Genomic DNA, 17,605 nt, shown 5'->3' with positions numbered 1-17,605 from the left:
AGGAACTAGCACAGTGTCTGTAATCACCAACTGCCCAGAGCCAGGAACTAGCACAGTGTCTGTAATCACCAACTGCCCAGAGCCAGGAACTAGCACAGTACCTGTAATCACCAACTGCTCAGAGCCAGGAACTAGTACAGTGCCTGTAATCACCAACTGCTCAGAGCCAGGAACTAGCACAGTGCCTGTAATCACCAACTGCCCAGAGCCAGGAACTAGCACAGTACCTGTAATCACCAACTGCCCAGAGCCAGGAACTAGTACAGTGCCTGTAATCACCAACTGCTCAGAGCCAGGAACTAGCACAGTGCCTGTAATCACCAACTGCCCAGAGCCAGGAACTAGCACAGTGCCTGTAATCACCAACTGCTCAGAGCCAGGAACTAGCACAGTGTCTGTAATCACCAACTGCCCAGAGCCAGGAACTAGCACAATGTCTGTAATCACCAACTGCCCAGAACTAGGAACTAGCACATTGCCTGTAATCACCAACTGCTCAGAGCCAGGAACTAGCACAGTGCCTGTAATCACCAACTGCCCAGTGCCAGGAACTAGTACAGTGCCTGTAATCACCAACTGCTCAGAGCCAGGAACTAGCACAGTGCCTGTAATCACCAACTGCCCAGAGCCAGGAACTAGTACAGTGCCTGTAATCACCAACTGCCCAGAGCCAGGAACTAGTACAGTGCCTGTAATCACCAACTGCTCAGAGCCAGGAACTAGCACAGTGCCTGTAATCACCAACTGCCCAGAGCCAGGAACTAGCACATTGCCTGTAATCACCAACTGCCCAGAGCCAGGAACTAGCACAGTGTCTGTAATCACCAACTGCTCAGAGCCAGGAACTAGCACAGTGCCTGTAATCACCAACTGCTCAGAGCCAGGAACTAGCACAGTGCCTGTAATCACCAACTGCCCAGTGCCAGGAACTAGTACAGTGCCTGTAATCACCAACTGCTCAGAGCCAGGAACTAGCACAGTGCCTGTAATCACCAACTGCCCAGAGCCAGGAACTAGTACAGTGCCTGTAATCACCAACTGCTCAGAGCCAGGAACTAGCACAGTGCCTGTAATCACCAACTGCCCAGAGCCAGGAACTAGCACAGTACCTGTAATCACCAACTGCCCAGAGCCAGGAACTAGTACAGTGCCTGTAATCACCAACTGCTCAGAGCCAGGAACTAGCACAGTGCCTGTAATCACCAACTGCTCAGAGCCAGGAACTAGCACAATGTCTGTAATCACCAACTGCCCAGAGCCAGGAACTAGCACAGTACCTGTAATCACCAACTGCCCAGAGCCAGGAACTAGCACAGTGCCTGTAATCACCAACTGCTCAGAGCCAGGAACTAGCACAGTACCTGTAATCACCAACTGCTCAGAGCCAGGAACTAGCACAATGTCTGTAATCACCAACTGCCCCGAGCCAGGAACTAGCACAGTGCCTGTAATCACCAACTGCCCAGAGCCAGGAACTAGCACAGTACCTGTAATCACCAACTGCCCAGAGCCAGGAACTAGCACAGTGCCTGTAATCACCAACTGCCCAGAGCCAGGAACTAGCACAGTGTCTGTAATCACCAACTGCCCAGAGCCAGGAACTAGCACAGTGTCTGTAATCACCAACTGCCCAGAGCCAGGAACTAGCACAGTACCTGTAATCACCAACTGCTCAGAGCCAGGAACTAGTACAGTGCCTGTAATCACCAACTGCTCAGAGCCAGGAACTAGCACAGTGCCTGTAATCACCAACTGCCCAGAGCCAGGAACTAGCACAGTACCTGTAATCACCAACTGCCCAGAGCCAGGAACTAGTACAGTGCCTGTAATCACCAACTGCTCAGAGCCAGGAACTAGCACAGTGCCTGTAATCACCAACTGCCCAGAGCCAGGAACTAGCACAGTGCCTGTAATCACCAACTGCTCAGAGCCAGGAACTAGTACAGTGCCTGTAATCACCAACTGCTCAGAGCCAGGAACTAGTACAGTGCCTGTAATCACCAACTGCTCAGAGCCAGGAACTAGCACAGTACCTGTAATCACCAACTGCCCAGTGCCAGGAACTAGCACAGTACCTGTAATCACCAACTGCTCAGAGCCAGGAACTAGTACAGTGCCTGTAATCACCAACTGCTCAGAGCCAGGAACTAGCACAGTGCCTGTAATCACCAACTGCCCAGAGCCAGGAACTAGCACAGTACCTGTAATCACCAACTGCCCAGAGCCAGGAACTAGTACAGTGCCTGTAATCACCAACTGCTCAGAGCCAGGAACTAGCACAGTGCCTGTAATCACCAACTGCCCAGAGCCAGGAACTAGCACAGTGTCTGTAATCACCAACTGCCCAGAGCCAGGAACTAGCACAGTGCCTGTAATTACCAACTGCCCAGAGCCAGGAACTAGTACAGTGTCTGTAATCACCAACTGCCCAGAGCCAGGAACTAGCACTGTGCCTGTAATCACCAACTGCTCAGAGCCAGGAACTAGCACAGTGCCTGTAATCACCAACTGCCCAGAGCCAGGAACTAGCACAATGTCTGTATCCACCAACTGCCCAGAGCCAGGAACTAGCACAGTGTCTCTCTCTACCACTGCAGTGTAAGATTTTTTTTATCTTTATTAATAACAGAAAATAATAAAATAAAAACAACATCTTGGAATGCACCTTGTTCCCAATGACAGTATATATTTTATTCCATTATATTCCATCTCTAATGAAGCTGCATTGGGTGGGGGTATTCTGGGAATGTTCTGGTCTTTATATATCAAGCAGAAAAGGAAAAATATAAACCAATTTCTTCATTAAATCATCATTTTAAGCAATTTTCTCATATATGTCAGACAACAATGAAATTCTAAAAAAAAAAACCCTGTAATAGTTTTCTAGAAGTAAATGTAATCCCTTGTTATAAGGTGTGTCTACAAATAGCCTCAAAATGAACCAACCATTAGTCATCAGTATGCAGTCCGTGTTCTTGGCGTGACTTAGCTCTGGGACTCTGAGGGTTGATTGACGGGGAGAGATCATGGCTTAAGAATAGTGTTTGACTTTTTTTTTTTTCACACCCATAAAAAGAGACATTTTACAAAATGTTTGGTTGAAATGGAAACAATGCAATGAACGTTAATTCCTGCCTATGTCTATATCCATTATTGTTATAAATGTGTCTCAGCTTCTCAGTTACTGAGACATTTTGAGCCTCTAATATAATAATAGCTTATCCAGGAATGACAGACTTGCAGACTTTCTTAGCAGAAATGCGCTATGTTAACTGACGGATATATACGCTGCGCACCATCAGTGATGTCACAGCCTCCTAATTGATGTGAGGTCCAATTAGGACACTACCCAATAAATGGGGGAGGAGTTGAGAACTGTTTATAATTAGAGCGGAATATTATATTAATTTTTAACAGCACTTCGGTGGAATAACAGGGTAAACCATGTATTTTTTAAAGTCATATTTGATGATAAAACCGTATGAAAAGCACAAGAGATACAACGCGCCACTAAACATGTGAAAAGCACATGTATATTTCATGTGTTTTTACCCATATTCCCAGCACATACGTGTGAAAACGCTACACAGTTATTTTTCCCCGACCAGCTCGTCCATCAGACAGATGAAATTAGGAGTAAGAAAAGTTCAGGATGAGAGAATGTATCATGTTTATATAAACCTGGGGCCGAGCCTTCGGCTGGATGACTGATGAAGTAGCTTATAGTGTTTATGTCTCGTTTTTTAAATGTGGTCTATAATTACTTTGTGCAAGTTCTGCAAAGACCAGGATATTCTTCTACAACACTCTCAAACTACAGTTATCCACAACCTGTAGTGTAGAAATAAAATCCAAATTTTCCTCATTGAATGCATCTAATGGAAATATTAAAATAGTGTTTAATAATATTGCAGTTGCACGGCTTTAGCCAACTTCCATAAGTGTTATTTTCTGTTGAATGTCTCTTTCTTTGATTAAATATCTTGTTTTAACTTATTACTGAGATTAAGGGTAATGTGCGACACTTTTGACGGTTACAGGGCGCCCATGCGGCCGATGAATGTAGAAGGTCGCCCATCACTGCTCTACGCATTGGACGTCGCTCTCAATATTGGATAACACAGATCCTCAACACATCACAATAAAGTATCAAGTGCTACACAACATACGTATTGTATGGGCTCACGGGGGTCTGGCATCGGTTTACAAATATCCTCAGAAAGGCCAACCTCAGGCGTTATAGGTGATGATTAATAAAAGGAACCCAGAACCATTTTATACCTGAAATACACCCATCTAAACGTAACATTGTAGCTGTAACCCAAAGCGACCAATCAGATCCAAACCACACACAATTTTCTTGCGCAGTTTACAAATTGAGAACAGATGTCCACCTGCTTCCGGTGGGAACGATAATACAATTAATTAGCATTATTAAAATCTGGTTTATTTATAAACACAGGTGGAAAAGTACACAATACAGTAACCTATACTGATCATTCCAGCGCCAGGTAAACATTGAAAGCAACGGTCAAACTGGACAATATGGCATTGTGGCAATGCACTCACAGCTAGTTCCCAAGGTGCGTTTGGCTTGTACCAATAACAGACTACAGGCGACCCAAAGAAGGTTGTGTGAGTGACATGGCGATGTATGAAGTTAGGGATTAGTGGGAGCATTTTGTTGGAGGTCTGAGTGGCATGTGAGAGGTGAGGGCGGCATGTGAGAGGACAGGGTGGTATGTTGGAGGTCAGAGTGGCATGTTGGAGGTCAGAGTGGCATGTGGGAGGTCAGAGTGGCATGTGGGAGGCCTGGGCGACATGTGAGAGGTCAGAGTGGCATGTGAGAGGTCGGAGTGGCATGTAAGAGGACTGGGTGGCATGTGGGAGGTCAGAGTGGCATGTGGGAGGTCAGAGTGGCATGTAAGAGGACTGGGTGGCATGTGGGAGGTCAGAGTGGCATGTGAGAGGTCAGAGTGGCATGTAAGAGGACGGGGTGGCATGTGGGAGGTCAGAGTGGCATGTGGGAGGTCAGAGTGGCATGTGGGAGGTCAGAGTGGCATGTAAGAGGACTGGGTGGCATGTGGGAGGTCGGAGTGGCATGTGAGAGGTCAGAGTGGCATGTGGGAGGTCAGAGTGGCATGTAAGAGGACTGGGTGGCATGTGGGAGGTCAGAGTGGCATGTGGGAGGTCAGAGTGGCATGTAAGAGGACTGGGTGGCATGTGGGAGGTCAGAGTGGCATGTGAGAGGTCAGAGTGGCATGTAAGAGGTCAGAGTGGCATGTGGGAGGTCAGAGTGGCATGTGGGAGGTCAGAGTGGCATGTGGGAGGTCAGAGTGGCATGTGGGAGGTCAGAGTGGCATGTAAGAGGACTGGGTGGCATGTGGGAGGTCGGAGTGGCATGTGAGAGGTCAGAGTGGCATGTGGGGCATTTTGAGACAAGCGAGTGGTTGGTGCAGAGATCATTTTAGGTTTTTTTTTTTTTCCATTTTAGAAACAAATCTATAATTTTGTGGCAGGCGAGATGTGCAGAGGGGAGAGGGAGGGGGGCAGAAGAAGGGGGACGAGGCGGTGAGTGCTGGTAAACCTGTATGTAACATTTATTTTCTGCCTGTTCTCGTACGTTACTTATATATTATGACATATTTCAGTTTTCTCTGATTAAATGTATTCTGCTCCTTTATTACTCAGACTAAGGGCAATATGTGACCCTCTGTAGCCCATTAGGATGCCCAGCACTAGTTATTCAGTACTACCACAGCTTTCCTACATTAAGACAAATCTCCCACTCCCCCCAAATCTGAAGCTTTTGTCCCTTTTACTGAAAATAATTTAAGAAGAGTTTTTACCATGTGGTACTATAAGAAATTAAATTCAGTCCGGGGGCACCCACGATGAGGACAATTTAGCGTTTTGTAGTTGAAATGCACCGATCAGTCTTTTCTAAAGTTTCCATTTTCGCTTTGGTATTAAAAAACTAAAGTGTAATGGAGTAAACCCTCGCTGTTCAAATGCTTCCTAAAGCCCAAAATCAATAAGTAAATCACAGCAGATATTGGTCAAGAAGTCCAAAAAAGCAGATTAGTGCATTATCTAGTAGATTACAAAGACTTCTGAATCTTTAATATTTTGTCTCTCTCCTCAGGATAAAGAATCACCAATCAGACCTATACAGATTTACTTACAGTAGATTTTCACCCTCAGATGACTTTCATTTATTGTCTTGTCTTCCTGCTACTAAATAGAGTGCTTTTAGTGTCAAGGCAAATTCTGCAGCCATCCATTTGTATCACCAGTCGAATATCTGAAAGTTCATTACCTGGGTATATGATACAAAGTTACTCTCAGGATACAACAGAGAAGGAGCTATCTCATATCTCACAGCAACACACATACCCAATATTGCCTGATGATATATAACCATGGCTAAAATAAACACAAAGTAGCCGTAAGGTAAAGCAATGAGCTTAGTAAAAGTTGCAAGGTGGCACCTTTATAAGGATAAACTCTTCAGGCAATTCAGGTCCATTATTTAGCAACGCACAGGCTTAAACACAGACTATTTCCCTATAGTGGTTTTACTTGTTCCGCAAGGTAAATTAGCAAACATAAAATACTACACAGCACGAAAGAAAATTGCTAAGTAAGGAGTTACTTTCTGCTGATCGCGGGAAGATAAACATCCACACATCACAATAATGCGAAAAGTCTGATGTGAAGATTTATTCCAGAAGACGCTGAGTAATGAGAAGGACGAGTGTGTTTGTGTAATCCGATCGCAACGTGGGTTTACGAAGCGGAGACGTTAATATGCGGTTTACCATTTTCAAGTCACTATAAAATAATTACAATATTAGTCCCCTCTGCTCTGACGTGAGTAAGACTGCCACTATGTATCAGAACTAGACCAAACTGCTGACACTCTATAAAACAGTTAACTCTCCGTACCAGTATTGCAGAGATCATATATATATATATATATATATATATATATATATATATATATATATATCTATCTATCTATCTATCTCATTAATAAATTATGCCCACAAGTCATTTTCTAGCACAATAAGCCCCCAAATACTGGGCGATTTGTCGGACTCCTACTAAAGTCTGGCAAACTCCCTGATATCGTGCCAGAGCAGAAGTGGGCGTAACTCAGCGTGTTTTCCGCAGGTCACATGATCATGTGATGGCCAACATCGACGCGTTTTACCTCATCACAGTGGCCAGGGCATTATGACGCAGGCGGCGCATTAGGTCCCACCGGCCTCCGACTTCACGAGCCGTCTCCTGGAGGGGGGGATAGAGAAAGTCAACAACTAAAGAGTCAGAGGGATAGACACTCCCTGAAATATACTGAGGAGCTGACGTCCTGTAGGTATCGATTGTTAAATCAAGGGATACAAGTCTGGAAAACAAAAAGAAAAATTGCAGGTGCCTAATAGTAGAGTAAGTTTGTAAAAGGCAGATGGTGCAGACCAAAAAGTGATTACCGATCAGACGTAAATATCCTCTGAATTCCCTTTTTCGAAGGGGGCATAGTCATTTCCTGATTCCTAAGTGTAGAATTTTGGGAGGTATGGAAGGCTATTAGAAGTGAACCATACCTACCTAATCTGCCAGAATGTCATCATCATCATTTATTTATATAGCGCCACTAATTCCACAGCGCTGTACAGAGAACTCACTCACATCAGTCCCTGCCCCATTGGGGCTTACAGTCTAAATTCCCTAACATACACACACTCACACACACACACACAGACTAGGGTCAATTTGATAGCAGCCAATTAACCTACCAGTATGTTTTTGGAGTGTGGGAGGAAACCGGAGCACCCAGAAGAAACCCACGCAAACACGGGGAGAACATACAAACTCCACACAGATAATGCCATGGTCGAGAATTGAACTTATGACCCCAGTGCTGTGAGGGAGAAGTGCTAACCACTGAGCCAGCAAATGGATTAATTCAAAATTTCCAGTATTAATAACAATACATTTCTAACTATAAACAATTATACCAAATTTCAGCACAAATGTTAAACAGAACTCTACTATAAATATTTAAGATTACAGTTAAATCTAAAAATCATCAAAACAAGTTACTGCAGGTCTCACTAATAAAATAATAATTATTTTGATCTTGGCTGCCCAGATCTGACCACGGCATCTATTAGACTTCTGCAGTCAGTCTACTGTGTCTCATTTACTAAGCAAAATATTTAGGAGCTTATTGTCATGACGACCTGAACCCTTGGGAATTAATGGGATCAGCCGCTGTGTTGGAACACGGTGTAACATTGCTAATTACCCAGGACTGCCGAGCGAGGGCCGTTGTCTTCTAAATTCATTAAATCAATGTGTTGCATATTTAATAAAGGTGTGTTCTTTATATATTATAACATATATATTTGTTGGTGCAACGTAACCATGGGAGAACTACTTCCTGGGGGTAAATGTATCAAGCTGAGAGTTTTCCGTTGGGTTTGATAAACCAATCAGATTCTAGTTATCATTTATTTAGTACATTCTACAAAATGACAGCTAGAATCTGATTGGTTGCCATAGGCAACATTTCCACTTTTCATACCCGCCGGAAAACTCTCAGCTTGATACAGTTACCCCCTGGTGTCAGTTAATTCCCCACTAATATAATACATACGGTAACATAATTGTTTAATGTTTTTTTACCAAGTATTAATATCTACATTTATTAGAGGATAAATGTGCAAAATAGACAGAGTATTGCATACCGTCAAACCCCCCCCCCCCTGCCCCCCCCCCCCCCCCCAAAGATAGTCTGCAGGAAAGGTATTTGCTAGATACACTCTAAAAAGGATTAGACGTAGCATAGGTGTTATATTTGCAAGATAGGCCTTTAGGGTTTAGGCCTGTTGCAGAATACGCATATTTGCATAGAGTTAACAAATATACAATAGATTTCAGGCGCAGTAAAGATCAAAATGAGGATAATCGATGCAAATGTATATAAATAAATTAATTAAAAAAAGAAAATAAGAGAAGAAATAACAGAGCTTAGGCTGCTGTTGGAAAAGAGATTGCCAAGTGCCTCTTAAATAAAAAACAATAAAAACTAATAAAACACCTTAACAGCGCTCTAAAAAGCCTATCAATATTCCGCTCATAAATTAAACACAGATGGCAGGGAAAAAAAACAAGCTGCAAACGGCAATATTACCATAAAGGCAATTTATTCACGCACGCTAAGCTTTAAAAACAGATGTTTAGTTCAAAATACACATAAGTGGGCGTGTTACAAACATATAAATAAATAACTTTAATGGAAGCGGAAGAGGAGAGGAATCACTGCTTGTAGGAGAAAAACTTTTAAATAAGTTCAATCTTAGCTCCAAATATAAAACACATTCACTAAAGAGGTAACGAGCACTTTGTATTGATAACCCGTTCAATGGGATTTTTATCTGAGCATCTTAGTGACAAGTTCCTCAATGAAGAATATGATATGAAATGAACCGTAAAGTGGAAAGATGCACAAATCTCTTCTAGAGAAAACAAAACTACTTTTCAATCACCCAAACGCTGGGATTATTGTTCAATCTCGCAGTCGGATCCTCTTAATAGCGGTATCAGGTGCCCAACCTGTAAGACGCTCACCCACGTTATCCTATAATGCAAACTTCAATCCACTGAAAGACTTCTAATCACAATTCCACACGCCGAAGCCGTCTCTAATGCAGGTATAATGCAATGTGTAATATCTCCCGAGCGGTCCTGTGAACATCAGCAACATCCTTCTTCTTTAGCTTGGAAAAAGTTCAATGAACGAAACGCGTCAGGCTGAGCAAACAGAGGGAGAAGGAAGCTGCAGACAATACACTACTTTTACAAGCATAATTTTGGCCACTAAATGCTAAAACCACAACGCACTGAAAAAGCGGCCTGTCCCTTTAAAAAAACCAAGGTTCCAGCTGTCTAACTGACACTGACCATAAAAGAATCTCAGCAAACCTCCCCCCACAAGAGATGTTTCCTACAGCGTCTGTCTTCCATTGCTGCAGAACATAAGATACAGACGCTGGAGATTAAACAGTTCCCACAAACCTGTCAAATGCCTCAGAAGCAGTTTCGGAAAGTGACAGAGTCTGTGTACAAACCTTGTATTCTATGCTCACAAATCCTGATAGTCACGTGATAAATGACTCCCAAAATGTGCTCAACTGAAAGTCACATACCCCAAACAGCCATCATGGTGTCAACTACTGTTTTGCCATGCCTATAGTCCACAAATTTCTGACTGTTAAAAGTAGAGATAGACGGGTTTACTTTCCTGAAAACCGAACCCACCCAAAGTTCGGGCATCCGAGTACCGAGTCGACTCTTTCATGCTTTTTCGGAATCGAAAATTAGGCAAAACATCATTGTGACGGCGTCTGATCTCGGATCTCTCGTTTTGGAATCTATTAATACCGCCCTCCACGGCGATCTAGCGCCATTTGAGAGAGGGACAGAGAAGGGGTAGCATAGAGTGTAAAGTTGGGCAGGCAAAGTTAGAGAATTGAATAAGGAGGGGGTAGCAGTGTTAAACAAAGTAATAATCAGTGACATTTAGGAGAGCTCCGTAGCTCCAGTGTTAAATCTCATTACAGAAAAATACAAATAATAGTGCTTACAGGGTTGATTAAATTCTGCAGTCCAATTCTATAGTGTTATATAGGTAACACACAGAAAGGAGAGCTGCATTGGTAATTCTAATTGCAGAAATACAACTACTAGTCCTTGCAGACTTTTCTTCTAAATTTTCACAAAAAGTGTATGGTGTTATATACACCCAAAGAGGAGAGCTCCATTGCTCCATTGCTCCATTGCTAATTGTCATTGCTGAAATACAAATACTAGGCCTTGCAGGCTTTTCTTCTGACTTTTCTTTTCTGCCACTGCTGTGTGCCAATGTGTCCTAGATGTGCTAGGAACAGCCGTGTGTTTGTGTCATTGCTCTGTCGCTTACCATCCAGCCAGGTCGCTGCAGTATTTGTCCGAAAGTGTATGAAAATAATAATGTGGCCTGTGAGATGGTCAAAATTGACTGCAAATTGCTTGAAATTAGTGTTATTGAGGTTAATAATAATGTAGGTTAAAAAAAAGAGCAAAATTATGTGATTTTAGCATATTTTAGCAATTTTTCTAAAAAAATACAAAACCAAAACACACGAGGGTGGTTTTGCCAAAACCAAAACCACTTCATGGGGGTCAGTGAGCATCTCTAGTTAAAAGGGATCTCCACCTAAACATGTATCACATTAACTCCAAACTATAGAATCTGGAGATACTCTGCAAGCCATCGGCTGGCTAGCTACTGGCAAAGCATGCTGGGACGTGTAGTTTCACAACACCTGGAGCGCCACAAGTTGGCCAGCCCTGCATGACCTGCACATTCATGGGAATCCCATACTTGGGATACCAACAGTTGGAGAGATAGAAGTGTTAAGTTGAGTGAACACTACAGAAAATTAATGCAGATGCGATTTCTGTAACGATTTTTACCGACGACTGAAAGTCCGGATGATCATGCCGATTCATGTGTACACAGCTACACGATTTACCTTCATATCTGTGATCTTCATCTCTCATAACCATCTGCTGAAAAGATGGCGACTCTGTACACTCTACAGATATCTGCCTACACTGCTGGTCGTGACTGCGTACACACTGCCACATTTGCCCATTATTGTTCCATATTTGATTGTGATTTTTAGAAGGTTTAGAAAACGAAATTAAACTATACGATGTGCTTTGGTGCAATAATACATGATCGTGAGGAGTACTCACTAATGCGATATCTTACCAAACTGCTGTTTATCCTGCGACTGGCATGATAATTGCATGAAATTATCATCAAATTACTGTAGTCTGTACCCAGCTTAATATACAATATTACCAGGCTGACAGCCATGAAAAAACAAACTACAGTCATTGTACGCTGATTGGGTGGATACAACTGGATTTACCAATCAGCTCTTGTAGACAACTATGCAATGACCCAATTTCATACTCTTTTTAGCCATCAGCTCAACTGTCCGCTACAGCTCACGAAATGAAGTGAACTGGGATGTGGGGGGGGGGGGGGGGAAGGGGTCGTGGAAATACTACATATAGGTGGAAGTCCCATTTAATAGCCAGACAGACAACTGTGATGCTGCTGAGTTTGAACATTCAGCTGTCCCAGTTCATTCAGCACCTGCGAACAGGTGTGAAGACCAACATCTGAGAACAAGCACTGGAGAAGTCACGAGAGACCCTGGACGGCCCCGTCACAGATTTAGACACCCATTTGATCCACAGAAACAGTTGTGATCGTCACTTTAAATAAAACTGGCCTTGTTTCATTTTAAGAAACGCAGCTGCCAGTACCACTCAAATCAGACTATTTGGGTTTTTTTTCCTGTTGTTAATTATAACAAGATACGACGCAAACATCTAAAAATGACATATGTGATTTTATATCCTCTATCTTCAGACATTCAAAAAAATGACTTAAAAGAAAACTGAAACCCCATTACAAATAGGGTGTAGAGTAGCTTTGATGGAATGAGAAGCAGGAAACGCAGGAACTACAAGTCCCAAAATTACCTGCATTATGGGACTTGTAGTTCTACAACAGCTGGCGAAGGTATGTTTCCTAAGCCTGTTTGATAGGATCAATGGTATATATGGACATAAAGGGCTAGATTTACTAAACTGCGGGTTTGGAAAAGTGGAGATGTTGCCTATAGCAACCAATCAGATTCTACCTTTCATTTATTTAGTGCATTCTACAAAATGACAGCTGGAATCTGATTGGTTGCTATAGGCAACATCTCCACTTTTTCAAACCCGCAGTTTAGTAAATATGCCCCAAAGTCTGCACAAGGCATCTCTTATCTACACATATTTATGTTTAATACACACGAGTGGTTATGGATATCATAAAAGTATTACATGCCCAGCGGTTAATCTATTCTTGTTCCTCAGCAATGCTGATGTAAATGGTCTTAAGATAAGTGGATATGTACAAGACTAGATTGTAGGCTCTGATTATGTAGGAAGTCTATTTAATTCATTTCAAAAAGAACGATTCATCTGCGCCGAGCCTGGAACACGTCACTGGCTATAAACAGTCCTGGATGTGTATGAATGAATTCTATGTAACATATGTAACAGAGGTTGTCATGTTAGGGTGAATACACGTGTACAGTCCCAGATAGAATTCTCTTTATGACCGATTATAAATCTCACTCCGATTCTGTAACCAAATTAATAACTTCAAAAGTTGGTGGACTTGTGCACATTACTAGAGGCTTAAGATAGGGCACAAAAGTTGTACCGTGAAGATCGGTGAAAACGCAGCACCTCTCTGAACTACAGCGGCCGCCGTTAGAACTACAATTTGCTGCCCTGATCCCTGCAAGTTCGATACTGGGCTGGAGCAGTAAGAGTTAACTTATGACGTCACCCTGCTCGCTACGCCAAATGTTCACACACATGAAGCCAGTTCACATATGCGTATAGAACAGAAACCCCAGATCTAGGCTTTCAGTTCCACTTGTAAGAAACAGATTTATTTATATCAAGCATAAAATTTAATCACATGTATTTTAAAAGTAAAAAGCATTTTGAAACATTTATACCAGCAGTATCCCCTTTTATGTATTTGGTGAAGTGATAATAAGCCCTATGGCTGTGGAAAACAGGATATCGCCCTTTCATAAATATGTGAATTGAGTAACCCCCAACCTGGATCAAAAAGATAGATGATTAAATCGGCCCAAAGGCTGGTAATAAGCTCAGCATCTAACACGGAGGTCTGGTTATCAGCAATGCCGAGGTCCTGGCATAAGATCAACGGAAGGAAATAGAAAGATGTGACACTGATAAATGGCGAACTTAAGATAGGAAAAACTCTCAGGCTGCCCTTACGATACGCCCACGCCAATCGGTGGCCGGTTACTTCCCACGCAGTCCGGGACTCGGGATCAGACGTATCTTTGTTTCAAAACAGCTCCCACTAATTTCTGCATTCCAAACAAATGGTTATTTTCTCATGCAGAGGTAAATGGCATTTATTATAATAACCACTGGGGTGGCTTGTAAAGATGTGATACACACAAACCTTGGCCTGAAAAGTGATTTGTAAATGTCAGTATTGTATTGTGACCACAACCAGCCACAGAATAAAGAGGATATAGCTATCGGAAGCAGCTCCTTGGGTGCGTGAGCCCACCCAATATTGGCTCTTCCACTATCCATGTCTGGCATATCTCAGTCCTAACACAATCACCAGTCATCTTAAAAGTTGGCACCTATGGCTATAGCTATCCACAAATTCACACGGCCAATGTAGCTCCACAAAATATTAACAGTTCGTAAAAATAGCTTCTCACAAAAGTAAGACTGTACTAGCTTTTAAAGATACCAGACGGGGTCTCCGAAGCAAGAAAATCAGTAACCCTAAATTATAAAACCATCTCTAATCTGGTGGCGATTGAAAACCATGCTAAAGTCCTGCGCACGATAAAGTCAAGGAAGTCAGAATTTCAATTAGGCCTTAAAGGCTTAGACAGTCCTGTATGTTGCCAAAAACCAAACTGATGCCAAGATTCCATATTTTCTAAACAATAAAATGATGGTGTCTCAGAATTAAATTATTGACTGACACGTGACCTTCATAAAGTTCTTTGCAGCTAAAGCTTTTCATCCGCACACTATGACTGGTGGATAAAGACTGCATGTGATACATGAGACTGTTGCTAGCACACACTGCAAAAATCCATGAAAGTCGTCCATTATGCCACATCTCTCAATATACCTGGTATCGTTATAATAATCCTTACTCGCCTCACAGATAAGGAACAACATACCACACAAAGCACAGTTAGTTACATCAGTCTGCACCTTAGGCCAACTTCCCTCTTATTCCACAAATCTACCTTTATATCTATAGAATATTACACATAAAATAGAGACAATAACTGGAGACTCTCGGCCTCTGTAGGATAACGCAGCATTTGTGCTACGCTGGGGTCTGATTTACAGTGTAGCACAGGAAACCTTCATCTGCTTCCCGGCATGCAAGTGTCTTAGGGGTTAAAAATAGAAAGATCTTCTCAAATATCCAGGATCATCTATTTCTTCCAAACCAGCTGTAACCTCTGACCTGCTTCTAACACACATGTCTGCTGTACATCAATCAAAGGGAGAGCGCCAACATACTCCGGGCAACGTATGCAGCAGCGCTAAATGGGTCTCGGTTGTGAATGGATGGAAGGATGGATGGACTGGGGGATAGATGGAAGAATGGATGGATTAATTGGGGGAAGGGTGGATGGATTGGGGGATGGATAGATGGATTGGGGGAAGGACTGGTAGGAGGACTAAAGGGATAGATGGATGAATGGACGAATTGGGGGAAGGACAGGGGGGACTGGATGGATTGGGGAGAGGGTTGGAGGTTGGATTGGGAGATAGATGGATGAATGGATGGATTGGGGGAAGGATTGGTAGGAGGACTAGTGGGATAGATGGATTAATGGATGGACTGGGGGATGGATATATGGATTGGGGGAAGGACTGGTAGGAGGACTAGGGGGATAGATGGCTGAATGGACGAATTGGGGAAAGGACTGGGGGGGAACTGAGTGACGATGGATTGGGGGGAGAGTTGGGGGTTGGATTGGGAGATAGATGGATGAATGGATGGATTGGGGGAAGGATTGGGGGATAGATGGATGGATTGGGTGAAGGATTGGGTGAAGGATTGGGGGAAAGATGGATGGATTGGGGGAAGGACTGGCAGAAGGACTAGGGGGATAGATGGATGAATGGATGAATTTGGGAAAGGACTGGGGGGGCTGGGTGAATGGTTGAGTTGGGGGTTGGATTGGGAGATACATGGATGAATGGATGGATTGGGGGAAGGATTGGGGGTAGAATTGGGGGGGTTGAGGGGGTGGATTGGGGGATAGATGGATGGATTGGGGGATGAATTGGGTGGAGGATTGAGGGATAGATGGATGGATTGGGGGATAGACGAGTGGATGGAAGGATGGACTGTCGCCTGTAAGCATGGATGCCTCACCTCGTTATACCACCTCCTATATAACACCACCCTCCCTTACTGCCAGATATCCTGGGTCCTAGTAAAAAGTGAAGCTGTGCAGGAATGTAAAGGAATACAGTAGACTACGTGTAAGTGCTCCCCCTGGTCCCAATTGCTGGCTTGTAATATGCAGGGAAAGCGTTTGCCAATAGCTTGTGACTTAACAGTTCCCCCTGTACTGACAGGCACGGAAGCCCCCCCCTCTCCAATAACCTGCAGGCGAGTCCACCCCCCTCCCCTTGCTACAAACAGACAAACCTTCCAAATAGATGAAATATATTATATTAACAAAAGAGTATTGCAAATCTATTAATTCCATTTTACAATCCTATATTCTACACATGTAGATAGAGATGAGATAGATAGATAGATAGATAGATAGATAGATAGATATGAGCTAGATGGATAGATTGATAGAAGCTCACACAATATTATTATTATTATTATTATTATTATTATTATTATTATAATAAACTCACACAATATTATTATAAGCTCACACAATATTATTATAAGCTCACACCAGTTGTCCCATGTAATTGGCACTGAGATAGCAGCTGACAATATAATCCTAGGTCCTGCAACATTACGCGTTCTGTATACAACAATGAAGCTAATATCTCTGTATATATAAATAAAACATAGTTACAATGCTGAGATCAGGGCCAGCCAGGTATTACATGCAGATATCCTGCCCAGGCCATGGAGTGTTATCAGGAGCCGCATGTACATCCTGCGTGTTCTGCCATAGAGGTCTATGGAAGTCCCAGCTGTCACATTGAGCAGTGTCCCTTCCCTGCTGCAGCCGGAGGAGGAGGGGGGAGGATTACTGCTAATACCTGCACTGTATAGATATATCCATAGATATAACACATATGGGCGCAGAGCTGACACTCTGTGCGGCTGCAGCTGTCACTCACACTCCCTGCCACCCTGTCTCTCTACCTCCCTGTGCCAGGCTGACCCTCTCTCTGTGCCAGGCTCACCCTCTCCCTGTGCCAGGCTCACCTTCTCCTGCGCCCTGGTCAGCTTCTTCTGCACGTTGCTAGCTATCTTGCCCGCAGAGACTCCTTTCCCCATCTCAGCCATCTTGCCTTCCCTTTAACTGGAGTTAAAATAATCAGATCAGAGAGGGAGGAAAGGAAAAAAAAAAACCCTTTTGGCAGAAACAATGGATATACCCCCTCCTGCCTGCTGGAACAGCCTTTTAAAGAGACAGTACGAACAGCAGAGAGGAAACTCCTTAAAGGGGTAGTGCTGTCTGCTTGGAGGGCAGATTCACCAGCTCACAGTGACACTTCTAGGCCATCTGCTCAGCCCAAGATCAGAAGAGGATGGACACTTAATGTAAACATTATTAACCCCTTAATTAAGAGACCAACAGATATGCTGTTTATGTTAATATCTTCTATATTTATAATGCATGACTTGCACACAAAAATAGTGTGCATGAATTGATTCCTGCTTCTCATGTCATTCCACATCTAA

General features: G+C 43.2%; 1 protein-coding gene across 7 annotated transcripts in view; it reads right to left on the bottom strand.

Annotated features, from left to right (window-relative positions):
- Positions 1–17,274, bottom strand: part of BIN1 (bridging integrator 1) — a 90,826-nt gene extending 73,552 nt beyond the window's left edge. For 3 of the 7 annotated variants that reach the window (XM_075181111.1, XM_075181114.1, XM_075181112.1), the window contains exon 1: positions 17,126–17,274. In XM_075181111.1, the coding sequence (XP_075037212.1) occupies positions 17,126–17,206 (81 nt within the window). In that variant the 5' untranslated portion in view covers positions 17,207–17,274. The remainder of the gene's footprint in view (positions 1–17,125) is intronic. The other 4 variants (XM_075181116.1, XM_075181113.1, XM_075181117.1 and 1 more) reach the window with 3 other exon arrangements.
- Between the last annotated feature and the right edge of the window lie 331 nt (positions 17,275–17,605).

Source organism: Mixophyes fleayi, chromosome 7 (assembly GCF_038048845.1).
Source record: "Mixophyes fleayi isolate aMixFle1 chromosome 7, aMixFle1.hap1, whole genome shotgun sequence".
Taxonomy (NCBI): domain Eukaryota; kingdom Metazoa; phylum Chordata; class Amphibia; order Anura; family Limnodynastidae; genus Mixophyes; species Mixophyes fleayi.
The sequence above is the reverse complement of the archived record's forward strand: the minus strand, read 5'-3'. Positions and strand labels throughout refer to the sequence as shown.